Source organism: Melitaea cinxia, chromosome 25 (genome assembly GCF_905220565.1).
Source record: "Melitaea cinxia chromosome 25, ilMelCinx1.1, whole genome shotgun sequence".
Lineage (NCBI taxonomy): Eukaryota > Metazoa > Arthropoda > Insecta > Lepidoptera > Nymphalidae > Melitaea > Melitaea cinxia.
Genome location: NC_059418.1, coordinates 3,582,729 through 3,603,677, shown reverse-complemented (window position 1 = coordinate 3,603,677; position 20,949 = coordinate 3,582,729). Strand labels below are relative to the sequence as shown.

The window sequence follows — 20,949 nt, the reverse complement described above, 5'->3', positions numbered from 1 at the left end:
CAAAACTCGAGAACGGTTGGACCGATTTCGCTAATTCTTTTTTTAAAATATTCCTTGAAGTACGAGGATGGTTCTTACGGAGAGAAAAATTCTAAAAAAAAAAAAATTTTAAAATTTTCTGAAAAAGTTTAAAAACAACACTTTTCTATACTCCCAAACAAAAGATTTTTGATAATACTTAAAAGTCACTGTTAGGCGATACGAAGTTCGCCGGGTCAGCTAGTGTTGTAATAAATGAGATCTCATTTCAGTGATAATAATTTCTCAAAGAGAACAAATGTTGTTGGACCTTATTATGTAACCTGTGATATCAAAAATTATAGCTGCCCGTAGACATCGTACTGTCAATAGTTTATAGTAAAAATTAAAAAAATGTACAAACTTTAATTTATTTATTTCTTATTTAGTATTAAAACCTTCCGTGGTCTTGAGGAACATGCAATAAAATAAATTATCCGAATTGGTCGAGCCATTCTCGAGTTATGCGCTTAGCACCAATCATGTTTACATAAATAGATTAATTCATCATAGAGGCCTGAGAGTTTATTTTACCTCCTATTAAAGCCAAAAAGTAACTTATGTGTTAGATAATCTTTATTAGCCACCAGTAAAACAGGCCTATAATCTATATAAGATTCATATCCGGTATAATGTGTAAATAAATTGTGCGCTTTCTTTTTTTAAACAAAAAGGCGCCAATTGAAATGACAATTCTTGTTAACAAACAAGACACATTCATTCATGCCTGGTAGACGCTTCAGTTTCACAGATAATATATTATATATGTATATAATAATAATACTAATAAATACTCTTTATTGTACACTAAAAAGAAACATTACAAAAAAAGTGATATATACAAAAAAATTGTACAAAGGCGGTCTTATCGCTAAGAGCGATTTCTTCTTGACAATCTTTGGATATCACAGGGCGTAGAAAAAGAGTATTAAGTAACATAATAAGTAAAATTTCTGTAGGATATTATACACTTCCAGCAGTGGACTGCGATAGGCTTATGTGATGGTGATGATGATGATGATAATGATGATGATGATGATGATGATGATGATGATGATGATGATGATGACGATGATGATAATATATGTGAACTCTATTTACTGTAAATTCTATACATAATTAAATTAGTTAAAGATGGCCTCTAAATATTTAATTTTCATTGTTCACCAAGAAGACACATGATTTCTCTATATTTATATTTTTACAATATAATATATATCGTAGTAGTAAATATATGTATATTTTTGGTTTACGCGAGGCAAAATATAGGCCAAATAAAACCTCTTTACATAATTTAAAAAAAAATTAAAACCAATATCAAAAATCTTTACTCGAGTCATCTTCAAAGCAAGTCTGAGTTTCAGCCGATGAAAAGCTTAGTAAGTCATTTTCGAGTGACAGAGTCTGAGTTTCAGTCGTACAGAGTGAGCCACTCGCCATCAAGTCCCCGCATTTAAAATTAGACTTAAGTGAGTCATACAAACAGAGGCAAGTCTGAGTTTCCTTTATACTCAAATCTGGTGACTGAGTTTCTGACGTTATTGTTTCTTTATTCGACCGACTCAAGCCAAACTCGAGCGGTACTGTTTGAGTTTGTATGTCAGAAAGCGAAACCGTACCCGAGTAGAATATCGAGTCGTCTTCACTCGTTTGAGATTTGAGGGACAGTAAGTCGAATACTGTTTGAGTTGAGATTTCATCTTTTTTAGTATCATCTGCTTTTTCCTGCCATGACAGTAAAGTAACATCGTTTTTTATGTGTCGCAATTCTGATGTTTGTGTCGCAAACGATCTTTTCGGACTATCGACGAATTCTAGAACTTTCTCTTCAGTTTTAGTTTTCTCATCGGACTCTGGATGAATCTTCCTTTTCCCCGCTCTACGTTCCATTTTATACTTTTTGTGTAGCTCTGGATGCTTCCTTAAGAAGTGGACCAGCAATCTTTCATTTGTTTTAAAGTCTTTATCGCAAACATCGCACTTGTACACCAAATTACACTTATCCAAGTGATGTTCATAGTTATTACGATTCGGGAAATTCACCAAACAATTACTACAGGTAATTTTTTCTCTGTGCACTTTACACATGTGTTGATTCAAATATTTCCTTCCGACGAAATGTCTCCTCGCATCGGAATCGATGTTGTAATGACAGTCTGGTATCGAGCAGTAATATTCCACGTCAACAACAAAATTTTCGTCGACGTTGTGTTGTTTTATAATATGTTGCAACAAATCGTTCTTTTTTTTAAAACGTTCTGGACACTTCCGCGTGCAACGGTATGTGATTTTCGCTTCTCTATTTGGTGCTAATACTTTAATGGTCAACTTTTTGTCATTTAATACATAGGTTATTTTGTTTTGTAAAATTTTCTCCTCAAATGTTTCGTCCTTTGATTGTTTCTGAAACGTTAATGAAAATATTATTTATACATCTATAGGTACATATAAATAAAATTGGAGTGTCTGTTTGTAATATTTAAAAAAAAAAACCGCTTTTTACTAAATGCATATGGACGTATACACGGTACCGGTACATATACCAAAATAACATTTTTTTTACAATTTTTGTCTGTCTGTCTGTTTGTTCCGGCTGGACTCGGAAGGGGCTGGACCAGTTTTGGCGGGACTTCTGAGAGATAGCTGATGTAGTAAGGAGTAACTTAGGCTACTTTTATTTTAGATTTTTTTTAAATTATTTTATAACTCTACGAACTGAACAATAACTTTTCGTCGTCAGAAGTAGTCGCGGGCACGTTAGTCTATACATATAAATAAAATTGAACTTTCTGTCTGTGATTTCAAAATAACTATGATTTTTCAAGGGCATATAGTTATTTAAATGATACTGAAACACAAACAAACGATTTTAAAATTTTGTCCGCCTGTTTATCCATCAGATTCTATCGGACTTTCACTAGAAGATAGAGGGGGCTGTGGAGCAACATATAGACTACTCCTATCCCGGGATTCCCACGAAATCGGGATTTACGCGGGAAATTCCGTGTTTAACGCGCCCGAGTACCTACCGCCCAGATAGATATGAAATATGCCAAACTTTTTCTTTTAAATACGAAACTGCGAGAAAATCGCAGTAGGCGCTTAAACACCGGCGGTTTGCGGGTTCGATTCAATCTCCGGATGGATATTTGTATTTGCACAAACATTTCTAGGTCTGGTTATGTATCCTTGTGGGTATCCCCACCGTGCCTCGGAGAGCACGTTAAGTTAAAAAAAGGTGTTCCTATCTGGTTGTTATACTCTTTGTGGGTCTCCCCACCGTGCCTCAGAAAGTACGTTGTGGTCGGTCCAGATTGTTAGCATAAATATCTGACAGAGACCGTTACTAGAGAATATATCTGCTAACCCGCGGTGGTGGAGCATCCGACCATGGACTATCTGACCTTCTCCTAGATAGAGACAGAAGTTTCATAATATTTGTACACTTCTAACCGCTGCTACTGTTTTGTGTCCTATGCCCAAAGATCGTCTGGAAGAAATCGCTCTTTAAGCATTAAGATCACCTTCGTACACTTTTTTCTGTCTTTATTATTTATCGTATATGATTGTATTATACTAAACAATCGAAAGTTATTATTATTATTATTAAAACAAAGGAATACATAAAAAATATACTTCTACTATGACTAATCTGTTGGTGGAGTTCTTAGGATCCCTACTTTCTAGTTGATCGCTCTTTCAGCGATAAAACTAAACCGCCTTTGTATATCTTTCATTTTATGTTATTATTTTCTTGTTTCTTTTAATGGTTGTACAATAAAGGGTATTACTGGAACGAAGTTCCTTACGACAGGCATTGGCTGGACATTTGGCTGGGTGACCGAACTGTACTAAATACTGATACTAAAACCATAAGAAAAATATATAACGGAAGTGTCGTAATATGAGTCACACGACTGTATAATATGGCGTTTGTTAAACTAAAATATTACTAGTAAACTTTTTTTTAAATTATTTATATAATTTTATACTGTCGACAAAAATAAATAAAGACAATGTTTATTTTATTTCACTTCATAGTTTGAATTATTATTAGTATTTTGTTTGATTTATTTTATTTTACGGTGTTTGTTATTTTCTAAAATACTAATTTTCCTAAATACTTTTATGTAATTAATTAAAAACCAATCAACAAAATTAAAAAAAATCAAGAACTAGAAAATACATAAAAAATTCAACACTTTTTCCGAAGGAACTTCGTTCCTACCTGGTGTCCCATGACACCACATAATTTTTTTTATTTTATATTATTTCTACTCTGGAATCGGTGAGTTAGATTGCCGGCCTGTGTCTTGGTGTATATTTATTGATTTATTTCTATTTTTATAGAAAAACAAATGTGAAAGTCGGTCGCTACCTACAACACAAGCATTAAGTTGCCTAACTTAGAAACAGATGACCGTGTGTGTACGTTGGTTTCGGTTTGTTTATTCATTATAATAAATTAAACTGGAGAGTAGTCATAATACAAGTAAACATTTTTTAAGTCACTATTAGTATAGACGGCGCCACGGTCGTTTAGACCGAATATAAAATCATCATATCCAGAATTGCGCTCTAGCGAGTGCATCGTTCCATAGCTTTATTGGCTAGAGCACCAACACGGTCAGTCGGAGATGCAGGTTCGATCCGCGCTGGAACGGTCGATTTTTGATATGATGTTAAAAAATGTTTAGAATTTCCTAATGTGTGGGTAACACAAAATAAAATCATACAAAATAATACAAGTAACTTAAATAATGAATCGTCATTTGAAATCATACCTTCACAGCAATATTCAAAATGAAATCGGACTGTGTGCACTGTTTATGAAAATTTCGACATCTCGTGATAACCTCCTCACATTCTGTACAAAGTAACTTTGAAAAATCATCTACTTTGCTAACCTGAAATAAAAAAAAAATTAAAATAAATATTAACAATAGTAATAATAAGTCCATTTCTATTATTTTAAATTGTAACTGGCAAAAAACTCAGTAGTTGTAACAAATTATTAAAAAGTACTGGATCCATTTTAAGAATTTTTTCACCAAGACACTGTTTTTAGTGAGTTGTCACTCAGTAATTTTTATTTTACGAAAGTAACCGACATAGCGCACAGAATTAGCAAGTTGAAGTGGCAGTGGGCTGGACATCTCTGTCGCAGGACCGATGACCATTGGAGCAGATGAGTCCTGGAGTAGAGACAGCGTCTTGGCAAATACAGTGTGGGACGTGCTTCGGCCCGTTGGACCGACGATCATGTAAAATTGCCAGTGTAGCCTGGATGCGGATTGCGGAAAACTGGGATGTCTGGCGTGAACTTGGGGAGGCCTATGTCTAGCAATGGACTGCAATAGGCTGAATTGACTGACTGAAGTTTTATTTTAACGGTAGAAAACTATTAAAATAGACTTGATTTTGTCTGCTCTGACGCTAGACTGATGTAAAATATAATAAATTTGGATATGTTTTTTGTAATAACAACATATTTAATTACCATCATCATTTATCATCACAATAGCATCTCCTCTGCTCCTAGGTTGCCCGGAAGAGATTGCTATTCAGCGATAAGGCCGCCCTTTGTACCTTATGATACTTTGTTAAAATCAATCTGATATGTATTTTTTCTGTTTTGGTGTACAATAAAGAGTATTGTTATGTTTATTTATTTATTTACTTTATTTAAATTCTTTATAAGCCAACCTTGGTATGTGCAAGACAGTGTGTGGGTGTACAATAAAAAATAATACAAATAATATAATATAACATTACATATCATAACATAATAGTAATAATATAATATAATAATACAATAACATATTGGGTGGAGGTCTCCTTCATCTAATAGGGGTTTTTCAGTATATAATGTTTCTAAATTAACAAAAACATGAGTAATATTAACCTACACTTATGTATGCTAAAAACTTTTATTCAACTTTATTAAAATAAAGATTTTTAATACCTTTATATTCGTTAATTTATAAAAATCCCCATCTAAGTTATGATCAAACATATTTTTCATTTCACATGATGACTTCAGACAACCACGGCAGACTGTTGAGATATCTTTTATTATAATATTCATATCCTGAGCCGACATTATTGTTTTGCTTAATGGTAATGATTAAAGTAAACGAGTGGTACATGAGTGGTACCTACTTAACTAGGTATTGTTGTTGTTATTTGGAACGTCAAAATAGTCAACAATCAATGGGTACATTCCACTAAAGGAACGCAAAGCCATCGACCACGACCGTTGAAATTTCCGTTCCGTTAACGTAAAAAATGCCGCGAGCGTTATAGGACGTTAGTGGACGATATACATCGATGTATTAAAAACACTCGATGTACATACAGTAAATATGCATCGAATCAAACCGATGTATTGTTAATATTTCAACATAGACTATACATCGATATTTTTTTATTTGATGCATCGAAGAAGCAAACAAACCTACAAAAATTATTCTTTAATTGATGGATTGTCTCTCTACGGTTAATAGGTAACTATTTTTGTCTCTTTTATTACTTAATTCATTCATTAGCACTCACACGGTATTTAGTCTATCTAATAACTCCTATTGGAAAACTTAACGATAATCCACTGGAAATTTGGGAAGATTACAAAATACAGTTTCCAATATTACATAAAATCGCCTTTAACTATTTAACAATGGTAGCCATATCGGTCCCATCTAAAACACTATTTTCACAAGCGGCGCAGAACTCAATAAAGAAATAGATTGAAGGGCAAAAGATTGGGCAAACTTTTGTTTTTACAAAGCATTGCTAAGAAGTATTGGGATATTTAAAGTTCTTATTGTTTCATCAAATTTTTTTTTGTCTTCTAAATTTTTCTCAGATTTTAAAATGTAAACGTATGTAATATATTTTTTAATAGATGTCTGTTTTTTATATCTAAACCACATAAATATCTAACTTATAGAAAAACAGTTAATGTATGGAAAACATCGATGTACTTTTTGATATATCGATATTACATCGATGCCACTATCCGATGTATTGAATCAAAAAAAAATACCGATGTATTTTTACAATTTTCATCACTTCTTCTTCTTCTTTTTTAAAGACTATGGCTCCATCAGCTTTTCGCCGATGATTTTGCCAATGACAAGTACCTACTGAAAGTGTATAAGTCCGGAATTTTCATCCCTATTGTAGGCGAATTTTATAGGTGGAACACATATTTGAACGCTGTTAGGTGTCAGCTGTGTGCTCGCTAAATAGTAACATGGTGAAAACGTGCAGCTGTGGTGTTTGTAAGTATATGGAGTGGAGTAAAACTTAATTCAACATGGATTTCCGGGAATTTAACGCTGCCTTTTTCGCCGAAGCAAATGAGAGATATATTTGCAGTTTGACATTGACAGTTGTTTTTTCAAATTCCCGCTACGTTTTGCTGAAAGCCAACCTTGACCCGTCTATATTTTGTGGGGAAGTGGGTGCGATGTGGTCGTGAACAGTGACGTCATCTATGACGTCGAGCGATCGCTCGCGACGACTACAAGCTTTAGGTGGAACGATAGAATGGCCATTGCAGGCGTTGCGGTCGCTTAGTGGAACGCACCTAATATTTTAACAATCTATTTTTAAAAATTACCATCATTATTATTATATTACTAGCGGACCCGGCAGACGTTGTCCTGCCCGGAAAACAGCTACCAAATTTGATAGCTTACATACCGATAGCAGCGCCACCTACCGGGTCCATTTGAGATAACTACCCTATCTCCCAAGTTAGACCAAATTACAGATGCTTACAAAATTTGATAAAAATTGATTCAGTAGTTTCGGAGCTACATACAGATAGCAGCGCCACCTACCGGGTCCTATTGAGATAAAAACTACCATATCTTCCAAGTTAGACAAAATTACAGATGCTTACAAAACTTGATAAAAATTGGTTTTGTAGTTTCGGAGTTACAGACCGATAGCAGCGCCACCTACCGGGTCCGATTGAGATAAAAACTCCTCTTTCTCCCAAGTTGGACCGAATTATAGATGCGTACAAAATTTGATAAAAATTGATTCAGTAGTTTCGGAGCTACATACAGATAGCAGCGCTACCTACCGGGTCCAATTGAGATAAAAACTACCATATCTTCCAAGTCAGACAAAATTACAGATGCTTACAAAACTTGATAAAAATTGTTTTTGTAGTTTCGGAGCTACATACAGATAGCAGCGCCACCTACCGGGTCCAATTGAGATAAAAACTACCATATCTTCCAAGTCAGACAAAATTACAGATGCTTACAAAACTTGATAAAAATTGTTTTTGTAGTTTCGGAGCTACATACAGATAGCAGCGCCACCTACCGGGTCCAATTGAGATAAAAACTACCATATCTTCCAAGTGAGACAAAATTACAGATGCTTACAAAACTTGATAAAAATTGGTTTTGTAGTTTCGGAGTTACATACAGATAGCAGCGCCACCTACCGGGTCCAATTGAGATAAAAACTACCATATCTTCCAAGTCAGACAAAATTACAGATGCTTACAAAACTTGATAAAAATTGATTTTGTAGTTTCGGAGCTACATACAGATAGCAGCGCCACCTACCAGGTCCGATTGAGATAAAAACTAACCTATCTCCCAAGTTGGACCAAATTATACATGCGTACAAAATTTGATAAAAATTGGTTCAGTAGTTTCGGAGTTACATACCAATAGCAGCGCCACCTATCGGGTCCAATTGAGATAAAAACTACTCTATCTCCCAAGTTGGACCAAATTACATATGCTTAAAAAATTTGATAAAAATTTGTTCAGTTGTTTCGGAGTTACATACATTTAAAAATTTTATTGTTAACGCTCACCCGCGCAATCCTTATTGGGGATGAGTTATCCTAAAATTCGCTCATTGATCATTTCTACATCACATAAAGGAAATTCGTACCAAATTTGGAGTCGATAGTTTAAAAACGGGAATTTTCCATAGTTAACAAGAACTTTATAAGTAATGTGAAATAGCTAGTTAATATCATTTTTACTGTATGTAAAATTAAATTAAAATGCGGTCTACAATTAAGATCAATTTAATCATTAATAACTTACGTAAAATGCGCCCTAATATATTACTTAACATGAACTTTATTGAATAGCAATAAAGTTCAAATTGACTCTATATTTTAGTTAGAATACGTTTTTGTGGGAAAAGAAAAGGCATGTTTTTAGGGTTTTCCTGGAAATTATTCGAATTTTTCTCGCCGTAAAAACCATTCTTGGACTTCAATGAACATTTAAAAGAAAGAATTGGTAAAATTAGTCTAGGCGTTGTTGAGTTATGCGCTTACCAACACATTCATTTTTATATATAAGAGAAGATATATATAGTTATTATATATTTAGTTCAAATTGACTTTTAAGTATTATCACAAATCTTTTGTATGGGAGTATAGAAAAGTGTTGTTTTTAGACTTTTTCAGGAAATATAATTTTTTTTTTTTTTAGAATTTTTCTCTCCGTAAGAACCATCCTCGTACTTCAAGGAACATTTTAAAAAAAGAATTAGCGAAATCGGTCCAACTGTTCTCGAGTTTTGCGCTTAGCAACACATTTTGCGATTCATTTTTATGTATAAGATTACTAGCTGTGCCCGCGGCTTCGCCCGCGTTGAAATCAGTGTGTCACAAAGTTTTCCCGGCAAACTTCCAGTGAAACTCTCATCAAAATCGGCTTTGCCGTTCCGTAAACCTTCCTGTTGAAGCCCTCTATCCATTTGTGAAACCGCATGAAAATCCGTTAAGTAGATTTTGAGGGAATCGGTCACATACGCTTTTTGGAACTTTGTTTTATAATACACTAACTGTTGCCCGCGACTACGTCCGCGTGGTTATGAAGATATGCATTACTATTAAGATGCTTAACGCAAATTATTTTTTTATTTCAGTCACTTGAAATGCTTATCACTCTGAGTAACTTTTTCAAAGGCACAATTTAGTATAATTTAATAGTTATTTTTATAAAACCTCTCTATACACCACATTTTTAGTTTTATTTTCAGGCTGCAGTATGAATAACCTATCAGGCGAACTTGTTGCTACTGTATATGTTTCATACAAACTATCAACCCCAATAAAACCCCCTTAGCGATGGAATATCGCAAAATCCGTTCTTAGCGGACGTCTACTAACTATAATCTACCTCCCTGCCAAATTTCATCTTTGTCCATCTTGGATGGATGGACCATCCAGCGGTTTTTGAGTTCTCGTGATGTAAACCAGTGACCTTTCTCTTTTATATATATATAGATTACGATGTATTATTTGGACACTTCCTCGCCATCTATAGAGCATACATTTTAAATTTCAAGTCTCTTACCTTAATAACATATGACTTTCATATAAACTTCCAACCCCCGTTTTATCCCCTTATGGATCGAGTTTCGTAAAATCCGTTCTCAGCGGATGTTTACGCCCTATAAGCAGAGCTGGGCACCGTTAATCAAATGGTTAGCTTCGTTAATCGCTATTCCGCTAATACAAAAATTAGTTTCGTTAAACGTTAAAACGCTACATTTTAGAAGATTTAACGCAAGTTAAAGTTAATCGTTAATCGTTAACATATGACTAAAAAAGCTGCTTATTGCTGCTTATTTAATACCAATAAAGAATGAAGTATAAAAGCAAATTTTTTAATTTGCTTAATGGAAGTTCTCTTATTTATTAATTATTTTTATAAAACAATAAAATACAAAATGCAAATTTAATTAAATCAATTGATTGATTTAACTAAATTTGCATTCTGTATTTGCAGTTGAACGTCTTTTTTCAACTAAATTTAGCTGTCCGGCACTATGTGCATGTTCCCTTTCATGAACAATCAACATATTAAAATTTTCATCAGAAAGAGATGCTCTTTTCGGTGCTAAAATATCTTTTCCCGTTGAAAAAAGACGTTCAACTGCTGCGCTTGAAGGTATTGCCGTGTTATATTTGATAAAAAGATTAATCAAAATCTGGTCTCCAAAGAATGCAGCGTCGTCAAGTGAGTCCTTGGATGGTGTATCTAGCCACATTTTGACTATGCTTTGAGCTTTTGTCTTCAAAGAGTTCTGCCTCGTTGGCCTTTCCTTGCACTGGGTAGTTACCGACTTAAAAAACCAGTTGTTACGTGTTAGGGTTCGAAGGATTTGGAGAGAAAGACCTGCTGACTCTTTTCAAGACTTTATTCACAAGCACTAGATCCAACACAAAGCACTAGGTTCAAACACTAAGCACTAAGTTCAAACACTAAGCACTCACAATGTCCTCAGTCGTAGCCAATGTCGTAGGTTTCGCTGGTATCACTCTTGATCACTAGTTTTCACTCTTGAAGTCGCCTCGAAGATCGCTCAAACTGAACTCGCTCGCCGCAGGTGCGGCTATTTATATCGGCCGACACGAGGCCCAGACCATTCTGGAAAGTTCGCGCACTTTTGTTAATGTCCTCTTGACACCTAGATGACCTCCTGATACGCCATCATGTATTTCACGGAGAACATCTGGTACTCTCGTTCTTGGGACAATTATCTGAAGGTGGAACTCTCTGCTGTTAATCTTCTCCCATTTCCGGTAGAGTATTCCGTTTTGAAGTATCAGACTGTCCCATTGAACCCAGTACGCCTTAGTGACAGCGCCAGTGGGTGCAACCTCACTCCAGATTGGTTTTACGTCACCCCGTTTCTTCCATGTGATGATGTGCCGAAGGTCGTCATCTCTTTCTTGAGCTTCCCTCATAGCATCATTCTCCCAGATACCCAAAGGACTTGTTCTTGTTAGCTTTAATGTTACTTCATTAGATTCTTGCTTAACACAATGTTTGCAGTCTTCCGAACACGGCCTTCGTGAGAGTGCGTCGGCATTCCCATGCATCTTTCCGCTGCGGTGTTCCGCCTTGATCGCCTTTATCAACATATCAAATGTTTCGCTTTCGACAACATGTAACGGAATCATGTTAGAAATAAAAAAGTTTACTATACATTTGCCCACTTTGGTTTGAGGTACACCACTACCGGTAGATGCAATACCGAAAGATTCTCCAATGCTCCTCTGACGTATTTTTTTACCTGGATTACTGGTACTTGCAGCGCTATCATCGTCATTTTAATTTTCAGCTTCAACGATTTTCCTCTTAGGCTTGCCCCGATTAGATCCCGCCCTGATAATCTCTTCAAACCGTATGTATTGGGACTCGTGAACTCTCCTCATGTGTTGTTTTAAATTGTTGAGGCTCGATGCATGAACTTTTATTTTTGTTTCTTTAGGCAAGCATCTTTTACACACAAAGAGTATTTGTTGTCCCGATTTGGATACAAAATCAACATACTCACTCAAATGTGGCCATGGATTTTCTTCAGTCTCACTGGAATCTGAGTCCATGATATTTTTTTAATGATCACACACTTTATTTATAAACTTACACCACACCAACTGCACTGCTCATATAAATACGCAATTTCGCAGGAAAAGACAAGAAAACAAAACAAACGCTCGTTAGCTCTTGATCGTAACCGCCGATAATAAGTAATGAAACCAAAACAAAAACAATGTGAAGTGAATTTCATACAGTGCAGTTTTCCCGCTCGCACGCGCCACACCTAAGCTATATTTGTTTCACTCACACCGCGGCACGCGCTCCGCGCTGCAAGTACCGGCGCGCTCGACCAAACTTGTCGAAACCTGTTTTTCCCGCCGCGCGCGGTGCGTACTTCCATTGGGTTAACTGTTAACGGGTCCGTTAACCATTTTATAAGTTAGCTTAAAAGTTAATCCGTTACTCGAAGTGTTAACTTCGTTAATTAACTGTTAACGGATTAACGAGTTAATGCCCAGCTCTGCCTATAAGGAACCTATCTGCAAAATTTCAAGTTTGTAGCTGTTATAGTTTCAGAGATTTCGCGATGAGTGAGTCAACCTACCATACCCCATTTTAACCCCAAAAGGGAGTTGATTTCTAAAGATACATTTTTTGAACACCTTCTCAACATCTATAGAGCATACATTTTAAATTTCAAATCTCTTACTTCAAAAACATAGGACTTTCATACAAACTTCCAACCCCCGTTTTATCACCTTAGGGGTCGAGTTTCATAAAATTCGTTCTTAGCAAATGTATATGCCCTATAAGGAACCTACTTGCCAATTTGCAAATTTGTAGCTGTTATAGTTTCGGAGATTTCGTGATGAGTAAGTAAACCTACCATCCCCCGTTTTAACCCGAAAAGGGAGTTGATTTCACAAGATTCATTATTTGAACACCTTCTCATCATCTATAAGGTATACATTTTAAATTTCAAGTCTCTTACTCTTGTACTTACGTCTTGATACATTCCCTACTATGAGTAACGATAGCTATCAGGTGTATAGAATAACAACCGGGACCTACTGTTTGATGTACTCTCCGAGGCACCATGGGGAGACCCCTCGTGGAAGAAGTCTCGTGCATTCACGTCACCGACATGATTGATGTTGATAATTTTTATTCAAACAATTTCAATTTTTTTTTTACTAAATTTCAAATTTTAATAATAAAAACTCTAAATGTTAGCTTTTAAATTTGTAATTCTAACAATTATTTATTTATTTATTCAAGGCTCATCAACGCAAGGTACACAGTAAACCAACTAGCGTACGTACATTTTTAACCGACTTCCAAAAAAGGAGGAGGTTCTCAATTCGACTGTTTTTTTTTTATGAATGTTACTTCAGAACTTTTGACTGAATGGAGCGATTTCGACAATTTTTCTTTTGATCAAAAGGTAGTGTGTCATTTGGTCCCATTTAAATTTAATTGAGATCTAACAACTACTTATCGAGTTATATCTAATAATGCGTTTTTAATTGACGCTTTTTTCGTCGACCGACGTTGTATTTATACTGCATAACTTTCTACTGAGTGTTTCGATTTTGATAATTTTTAATTTAATCGAAAGCTGATGTTTAATCATGTGGTTACATATAAATTTTATCGAGATCTGATAAGTACTTTTTGTGTAATCTTTGATAACGCGTAGTTACTTGACTATTTTTTCGTCGACCTACGTTGTAATACTCGTCGATGTAATTGAAGTCGGTTTTTTTTTCGTTTGTCGAGCTCTTTAATGAAATCAAATTAGTAGCACACAGCGAAAGATCATTTTCTAAACTAAAAATAATTAAAAATTATCTTAGATCGACATTGTCGCAAAGTACATTGACAAATTTATCGTCAATAAGTATTGAACATGAAAACAAAATTGAAGTCAGTGACATTATTATTCCGTTTGAAACTCGGCTTTGAAAATATAACTGTAAGTATTCCATTTTGACCCCGCGCCTACTAGATGGCGCCAGGGGCAGGGTAGGGGCAGGGTTGCACACTCTTCTCCTTTTAATACCCCTTATAACTTAGGGGTATGAAAAATAGATGTTGTTCGATTCTCAGACTTACCCAATACGCACAGAAAATTTTATAAGAATCGGTCAAGCCGTTTCGGAGGAGTTTAACTACAAACACTGCGACACGAGAATTTAATATATTAGATCAGATGATAATTATATTGTATTGCAAGTGCCAAATGAAAACTTTTATCCATAACAGTAGATAGTAGAGAGATATGCAAAATTTACGTATTATACTGTATTGAAAATAAGAACTTTTATCGATAGTTAGTAAGGAGGTTAAATAAATCCAGTGGGGCGGGGGCAGCTGCAAGCTGCAGCTGCAGCTGCCCCTCTTTGCCCCTCCTAGGTACGCCCATTGCCGCATCTATCTATATTCCATATACTATCACTGAGTGACTATCACTGAGCCTAACGGGACAATAAGCGTGAACGCAATGAGTCATCCTTTTTGTGTATGCTGCCGACGTTAATCGATTGTTGCGTTGTCACGTCAAAAAAAAAAGTTAAATAGAGACCTACCTATCTTAAAAACGTTCAAAAATATTGAAGTAAATATTTAATACACAAAAATTAAATTTTGTAAGTAATTATTTCAAGACTACTAAATATTTTTATTTAATTATAAATTAGTGCTCGGCTAAGCTTTCGAACGACTGACAGTAACGTGACAATCAACTGGCAACATTTTTTTTTGACATTATTAATTGTTATTGATAAACAAATCTTATTTTCTTAAAAAAACATTAATTTTTATGAAACTATCTCTTATAGGAATTAAAGTTGTCACTAAAATGTAATTGTGAAATGTTTAAATATAAATCGGAACACTTCAAACATCGTATGAATTATAACCGGCATAATTCCAATATGAGTATTAATTTTTTATCGATTAATTAAACATAAGCATTATGAATATTGATAGTACACAATTAAAAATAAATATGAATTAAAAAAAAAACATGGAGAACAGTAAATGTTATACGAATGTATGCAGACTGTGCTTAAAAAAAGATTTACAGTTATATTCCATTAAGAATACGTATTTACAAGATGTTTACGAAAGAATAACTAGTATTGAAGTAAGTCTAACAACTTTTTTAACTACAAATTTTCATTAAAAAAATATCTAATGCGTGTTTGTCATGGACTTGCGTGTTTAATCACCTTTTTTGAGTTTTTTTGGCATATAGTTCATATGAGAATAATGGCAAAGCATTTCATGAAGTAATTTACAAAAGTAGTCGTCTACTTTTTAATTGCACTTGAGACAGTATTAACTTGTCTGTAATAGACTTTTTATTACAATAGGAATATACATCAAATTACTTTTTAGAACTAAATTGTATTTGACTTAATTACAAGTAAATTAAATTGGTAACATCCTTAGTAGAAACATCTGAAAAATTTTCTCAATTTTTTTTTAATTGGTGATTATTACTTTTAAACGCTTCAGCCTGTAATATCCCTCTGCTGCACGGACATAGGCTTCTTTTCCCATGTAGGAGAAGGATCAGAGCTTAATCCACCACGCTGCTCCAATGCGGGTTAGCAGACTACTTACTTTTAAAATTATCACATAATTACTTTGCATCTCAAGCTGCATAATTACTTCTTATATCTATTGAAGTAGGGCACGGTAGGAAATATAGTGCTCAAAGTGTTGAGCAATGTAGTGTAAGTACCTTACAGAAGATCTCAACTAAATAACATACCCTCAAGTGGTGTCATGTTCATGTGTAAGTTAATACCTGGGAAGAGTAAATGGTTAGAGTCGGCAATATGCTTGCTAGCCGTTGCAGATGTCTATAGGCTATAGTATTCACTTACCACATGGATCTTACGCTTGTTTGCCATCACAATAGTATAAGAATGTAAAAAAGTGTGTGTCTGACGCATGACTGGATTTTACTCCTTCAGATCGACTGTCTAAATAGGCACAAAAAAGGCTTACTAGTCCAAGAAAAAGATACATATATCGAATGGTAAACGAATCAAATAAAGCCATCTATAGGTTGGTGACGTTATTTCATACAGGGGTCTTATATGAAAATCGATACTCAAGAACTAAACTCCAAAAAATGACTTGATCAATGTCGGTAAATTATATTTGACCCAAAGTAAATTTTTTAACCGACTTCTAAAAAGCTACCGACCTACGTTGTATTATCCGCATAACTTTCTACTGGATGTACCGATTTTATTTCTTTTTTTGTTGGAAAGGAGATATCTTTAGTTAAGTACCATGATAAAGAAACCAGGATCTGATGATGGGGTCCCAGAGAAATCGAGGGAAACTCTCAAAAATCCGCAATAACTTTTTACTGGGTGTACCGATTTTGATAATTTTTAATTTTATTTAAAGGGGATGTTTATCATGTGGTCACATTTAAATTTTATCGAGATCTGATAATAAATTTTTGAGTAATCTTTGATAACGCGTAGTTACTTGACCATTTTTTCGTTGATCTACGTTGTATTACTCGTCAATGTAATTGAAGTCGGTTTTTTTTTCGTTTGCGAGCAAACACAATTATTTGTAAAAAAAATGTTTATTTTTCAGCTTAACTCCACCTACATCCAGTCTCTGTGTTATATATGCGTGAAACGATTGAAACATTGCCACAAATTAATTGAACAAGCAGTTGAAACAGACAAGTTATTAAGAGATGCTCTCAGATGCGGAGTTGAGGTAAATGTTCGGGTGCAACTTTTATTTATTCTCAAGATTAGAAAACTTACACCAAGCCATTTACAACCTGTTTAAGCTGTTGCTAATATATATGATAATAATATTCACGTCAACGTTCACTATTTATTTTTATCATCCGTATATTAGTAAAGAAATGAAGTTAAAACATTTAAGGTGTCAAAATTACCCAAAAAAATTATAAAGAGTCATGATAGCTAAATCAATTAACAATTTAAAAAATTGCTATATAATTGTTACATTTTAACAAAAGGTACATCAAATACTTAGATAACATACCTAGTGTTATGCAGTAATTCAATCAAATCAATCAAATTAAAATAATTTCACAATCACTTCTGAATGCTCATTTTACAAATTAAAATTTTAAAAGTGAAGCTACCACCGATTCGTAATGTGGATTCTGCAGAGAAGAATCTGCAAGAAACTCCACAGTTACTCTTTTTAAAAATAATATATAAACTGTTTTTAACCGACTTCAAAAAAGGAGGAGGTTCCTCAATGCGACCGTATATATATTTTTTTTAATGTATATGCTTCAGCCTGTAATAATCCCACTACTAGGCATAGGCCTCTTTCCCCATGTAGGAGAAGGATGGATGTGTGGAAGGATAGATAGGATGTATGTTCGGGAATAACTTCGTCGTTTATGAACCGATTTTGATATTCTTTTTTTGTTGAAAAGGAGACATCTCTGGTGTAGTACCATGATAAGGAAACCAGGTTCTGATGATGGGATCCCAGAGAAATCGAAGGAAACTCGAAAATCCGCATAACTTTTATGTACCGATTGTGGGGTGTACCGATTTTGATCATTTTTAATTTAATCGAAAGCCGATGTTTATCATGTGGTCACATTTAAATTTCATCGAGATCTGATTACAACTTTTGGAGTAATCTTTGATTATGCGTATTTACTTGACTATTTTTTCGTCTACCTACGTTGTATTACTTGTCGATATAATTGAAGTCGGTTTTTTTTTCGTTTGCCTGCAAACACAATTATTTAATACAAAATTAGTAATATATTGCATGAAATACAGCATCACTACATGCCCACAGCCCATACATGTTTATCATCTATGTAATCCTGCACTGTATTTGTGTAATTTCTTTTTCACACTTAACCCTAAGACTAATAGTTGACAGTTTGTAGTGACCGTGCTTTCTGCTCCAGGGGTGTGGAATTTATTCCCACCCCGGGTCTGGGTGTAATATATATATTTATTTATATATTTATTTATATATTTATTTATATATTTATATATTATGTACTAGTCGACCTCGTACCCACTTCGTTAATTATTATTTTTGTGATGCAAAGCCACTAGCATTTCTCTGACTTGATTTACATATACTATGGTTTTTTACTGAATTTTTTGTTCAATAACAATAAAATATAGCTCCTGAAATTCCTGAATAGTGTAGCTTTCTGTTAGTGAAAGAATTTTTATGATCAGATGAGTATTTGCGAAGATTACCCCCTGCATACAAAAAAAGTTATAAACTTTACCTCTTTATAATAATAGTATTTATAAGTATGTTAATCGAAAAAAAAATGTAGCTATAGGTACCAGTCGGTTACCTTTAACATAACAGCATTAAGTTGCTTACTTTAGGAACAGACGACCATGTGTGTATTGTGTAGATATTTATATATTTATTGAAACAAAGTTTAATTAATTACTCCTATCTCCATTGTCTCGGTAGACATCACCCTTGTATTGTCATTCATTACAGCCTATACAGTCCACTGCTGGACATAGGCCTCCACAAGTTTACGCCAAAAATAACGCGAACTCATGTGTTTTGCCCATAGTCACCACGCTAGGCAGGCGGGTTGGTGACCGCAGGGTTGGCTTTGTCGCACCGAAGACGCTGCTGCCCGTCTTCGGCCTGTGTATTTCAAAGCCAGCAGTTGGATGGTTATCCCGCCACCGGTCGGCTTTTTAAGTTCCAAGGTGGTAGCTGTGGAACTGTGTTATCCCTTAGTCGCCTCTTACGACACCCACGGGAAGAGAGGGGGTGGCTATATTCTTTAGTACCGTAGCCACACAGTACCCGTAGCCACACAGTACCCGTAGCCACACAGTACTATGTCTATGTATTGTCATTGGCTTAGTGAAATTTTTCATGAAAATAATTTAATCAATCAATTAATATTTCCAGATTGATAATATAGAATGTATACATACATTCAAGCTGTCTGTATCATCGACTATTAACGTATCTCTTAATCCTGTGGAAAATAATATAAAGGAAGAGCCCGCTGATATAAAAGAAGAATTAGAAGACAATAGGGATACCAGGAAAAAAACTCTCTCCGATCATATTGGTATGTATTACTTTTATTATTAAACTACTTTTTACTTACTTTTATTATTAAACTTAGTTTTATTATTATAGTTTATTATTAAACAAACTAGTTGTCGCCCAGAGGTCGAAATTCGACCATAATTAAAAATTAGATTTAAAAAAATGAAAATAAAGAAGCTTTTATTTTATTTTTATTTGAATACAGATTTTGACAACAAAAGATTATGATATGTGTGTGTGTGTGTGTGTGTGTGTCAAATACATGGGAGTGTGTGTAATGTCGTTTTTATTGGTTTAGTATATTTTTTTGCATAATTTAAAAAAAAATATTGTCATATTGTCATACTCCTTCAACGTGCAACTATAGTAAAAATGGGTCTTTTGTAGAGCTAGAAGCTTGAAACTTATTTTTAGGCTGTTATTCTGTATTCGATATAAATAAATATTTAAAGTTTGTAAAAGTTTTCCCCTAAAGGATGTAAAATAACAATAGAGAATAGAGGGTGAAAGTTTGTATGGAAATATGTGAGGTTTATGTGAATGTTTTATAAGTTTGCGACAAGTGAGAGAGTATTAGAGCTATTCTGATGTCCTAAATAAACCAAAAGATGTATCCAAAAAATGCTGTCTAAAGTCCTATACCTATATTATATTACTTGTCGATGTAACTGAAGTCGTTTTTTTTTTCGTTGTGGGTAAACAATTATTCGATACGAGTAGGTCTTACGTTACGACCTTTAGGTGTACAAGTAAGACCTCAATAACAGTATCAAAGTCAATAAAAGAATTGTTAAATTCTTGAAATTAATATCTTATCTCTTATTATGTCAATAAATCACTAAAACACAATCACATAAATTCTGTTTTAAATCAGTTGACAAATAATCAAATTATTTTTTCAGAAGAGGATCAAATAGACCGAAATATTTCAACGGGGCCAAAAGAAACATACTCTATAGACGGATCAAGGTCAGATGAAGATGTCAAAGATAAATCGGATTCAGATGATGATGTGCCTCTTAAGAATATAAGCTTGAAGATACATTCGGAGATGAAGGATAATGTGAAAAATAAGAAATGTAGGAAGTTCAATAGAGGTATTAATAGTAGCACCTGTCTATCAAGTCTTACAAATTATTGCGTGTATCATATTCGTCACTTCAGCCTATCGCAGTCCACCACCACCACAGTACTGTTAAACTGTTTTGATAATAGATGGCGCCGGTCGCTTAGAACTGAATATAAAATCATCATAATAAAAATTTCGACCTCAGTACATCGTTCCATAGCTTAATTGGCTAAAGCAACGACACGGTCAGTCGGAGATGCAGGTTCGATCTCCGATTGAACGGATTTTTGATATGATATTAAAAAATGTCTTGATAAAATCGTCTTTATATATAAGTTGAGTCAAATCAGCAACATATTTTTATTAAGATCAGTTTTTACAAATGCTCTGTGGTTACGGCATTAAAGAATATTGCCACCCCCTCTCTTCCCGTGGGTGTCGTAA

General features: G+C 34.4%; 1 protein-coding gene across 1 annotated transcript; it reads right to left on the bottom strand.

Annotated features, from left to right (window-relative positions):
• Positions 1 to 1,200: 1,200 nt before the first annotated feature.
• Positions 1,201 to 6,246, bottom strand: LOC123666013. The gene is made up of 3 exons (XM_045600226.1): positions 5,984 to 6,246; positions 4,803 to 4,925; positions 1,201 to 2,421 (listed from the first exon to the last, which is right to left on the bottom strand). Exons 1-3 carry the CDS (start codon positions 6,119 to 6,121, stop codon positions 1,336 to 1,338), a joined length of 1,347 nt encoding a protein of 448 aa, XP_045456182.1. The 5' UTR covers positions 6,122 to 6,246; the 3' UTR covers positions 1,201 to 1,335.
• Positions 6,247 to 20,949: the final 14,703 nt, after the last annotated feature.

What these genes read in the sequence shown, in the direction of transcription:
- LOC123666013 (XM_045600226.1), bottom strand. Translation starts at nt 6,121, where the DNA reads ATGTCGGCTCAGGATATGAATATTATAATAAAAGATATCTCAACAGTC. An exon ending in ATAAATTAACGAATATAAAG is followed by an intron (nt 4,926 to 5,983) that starts GTATTAAAAATC and finishes TTTTTATTTCAG; the next exon opens with GTTAGCAAAGTAGATGATTT. An exon ending in TTTTGAATATTGCTGTGAAG is followed by an intron (nt 2,422 to 4,802) that starts GTATGATTTCAA and finishes TTAACGTTTCAG; the next exon opens with AAACAATCAAAGGACGAAAC.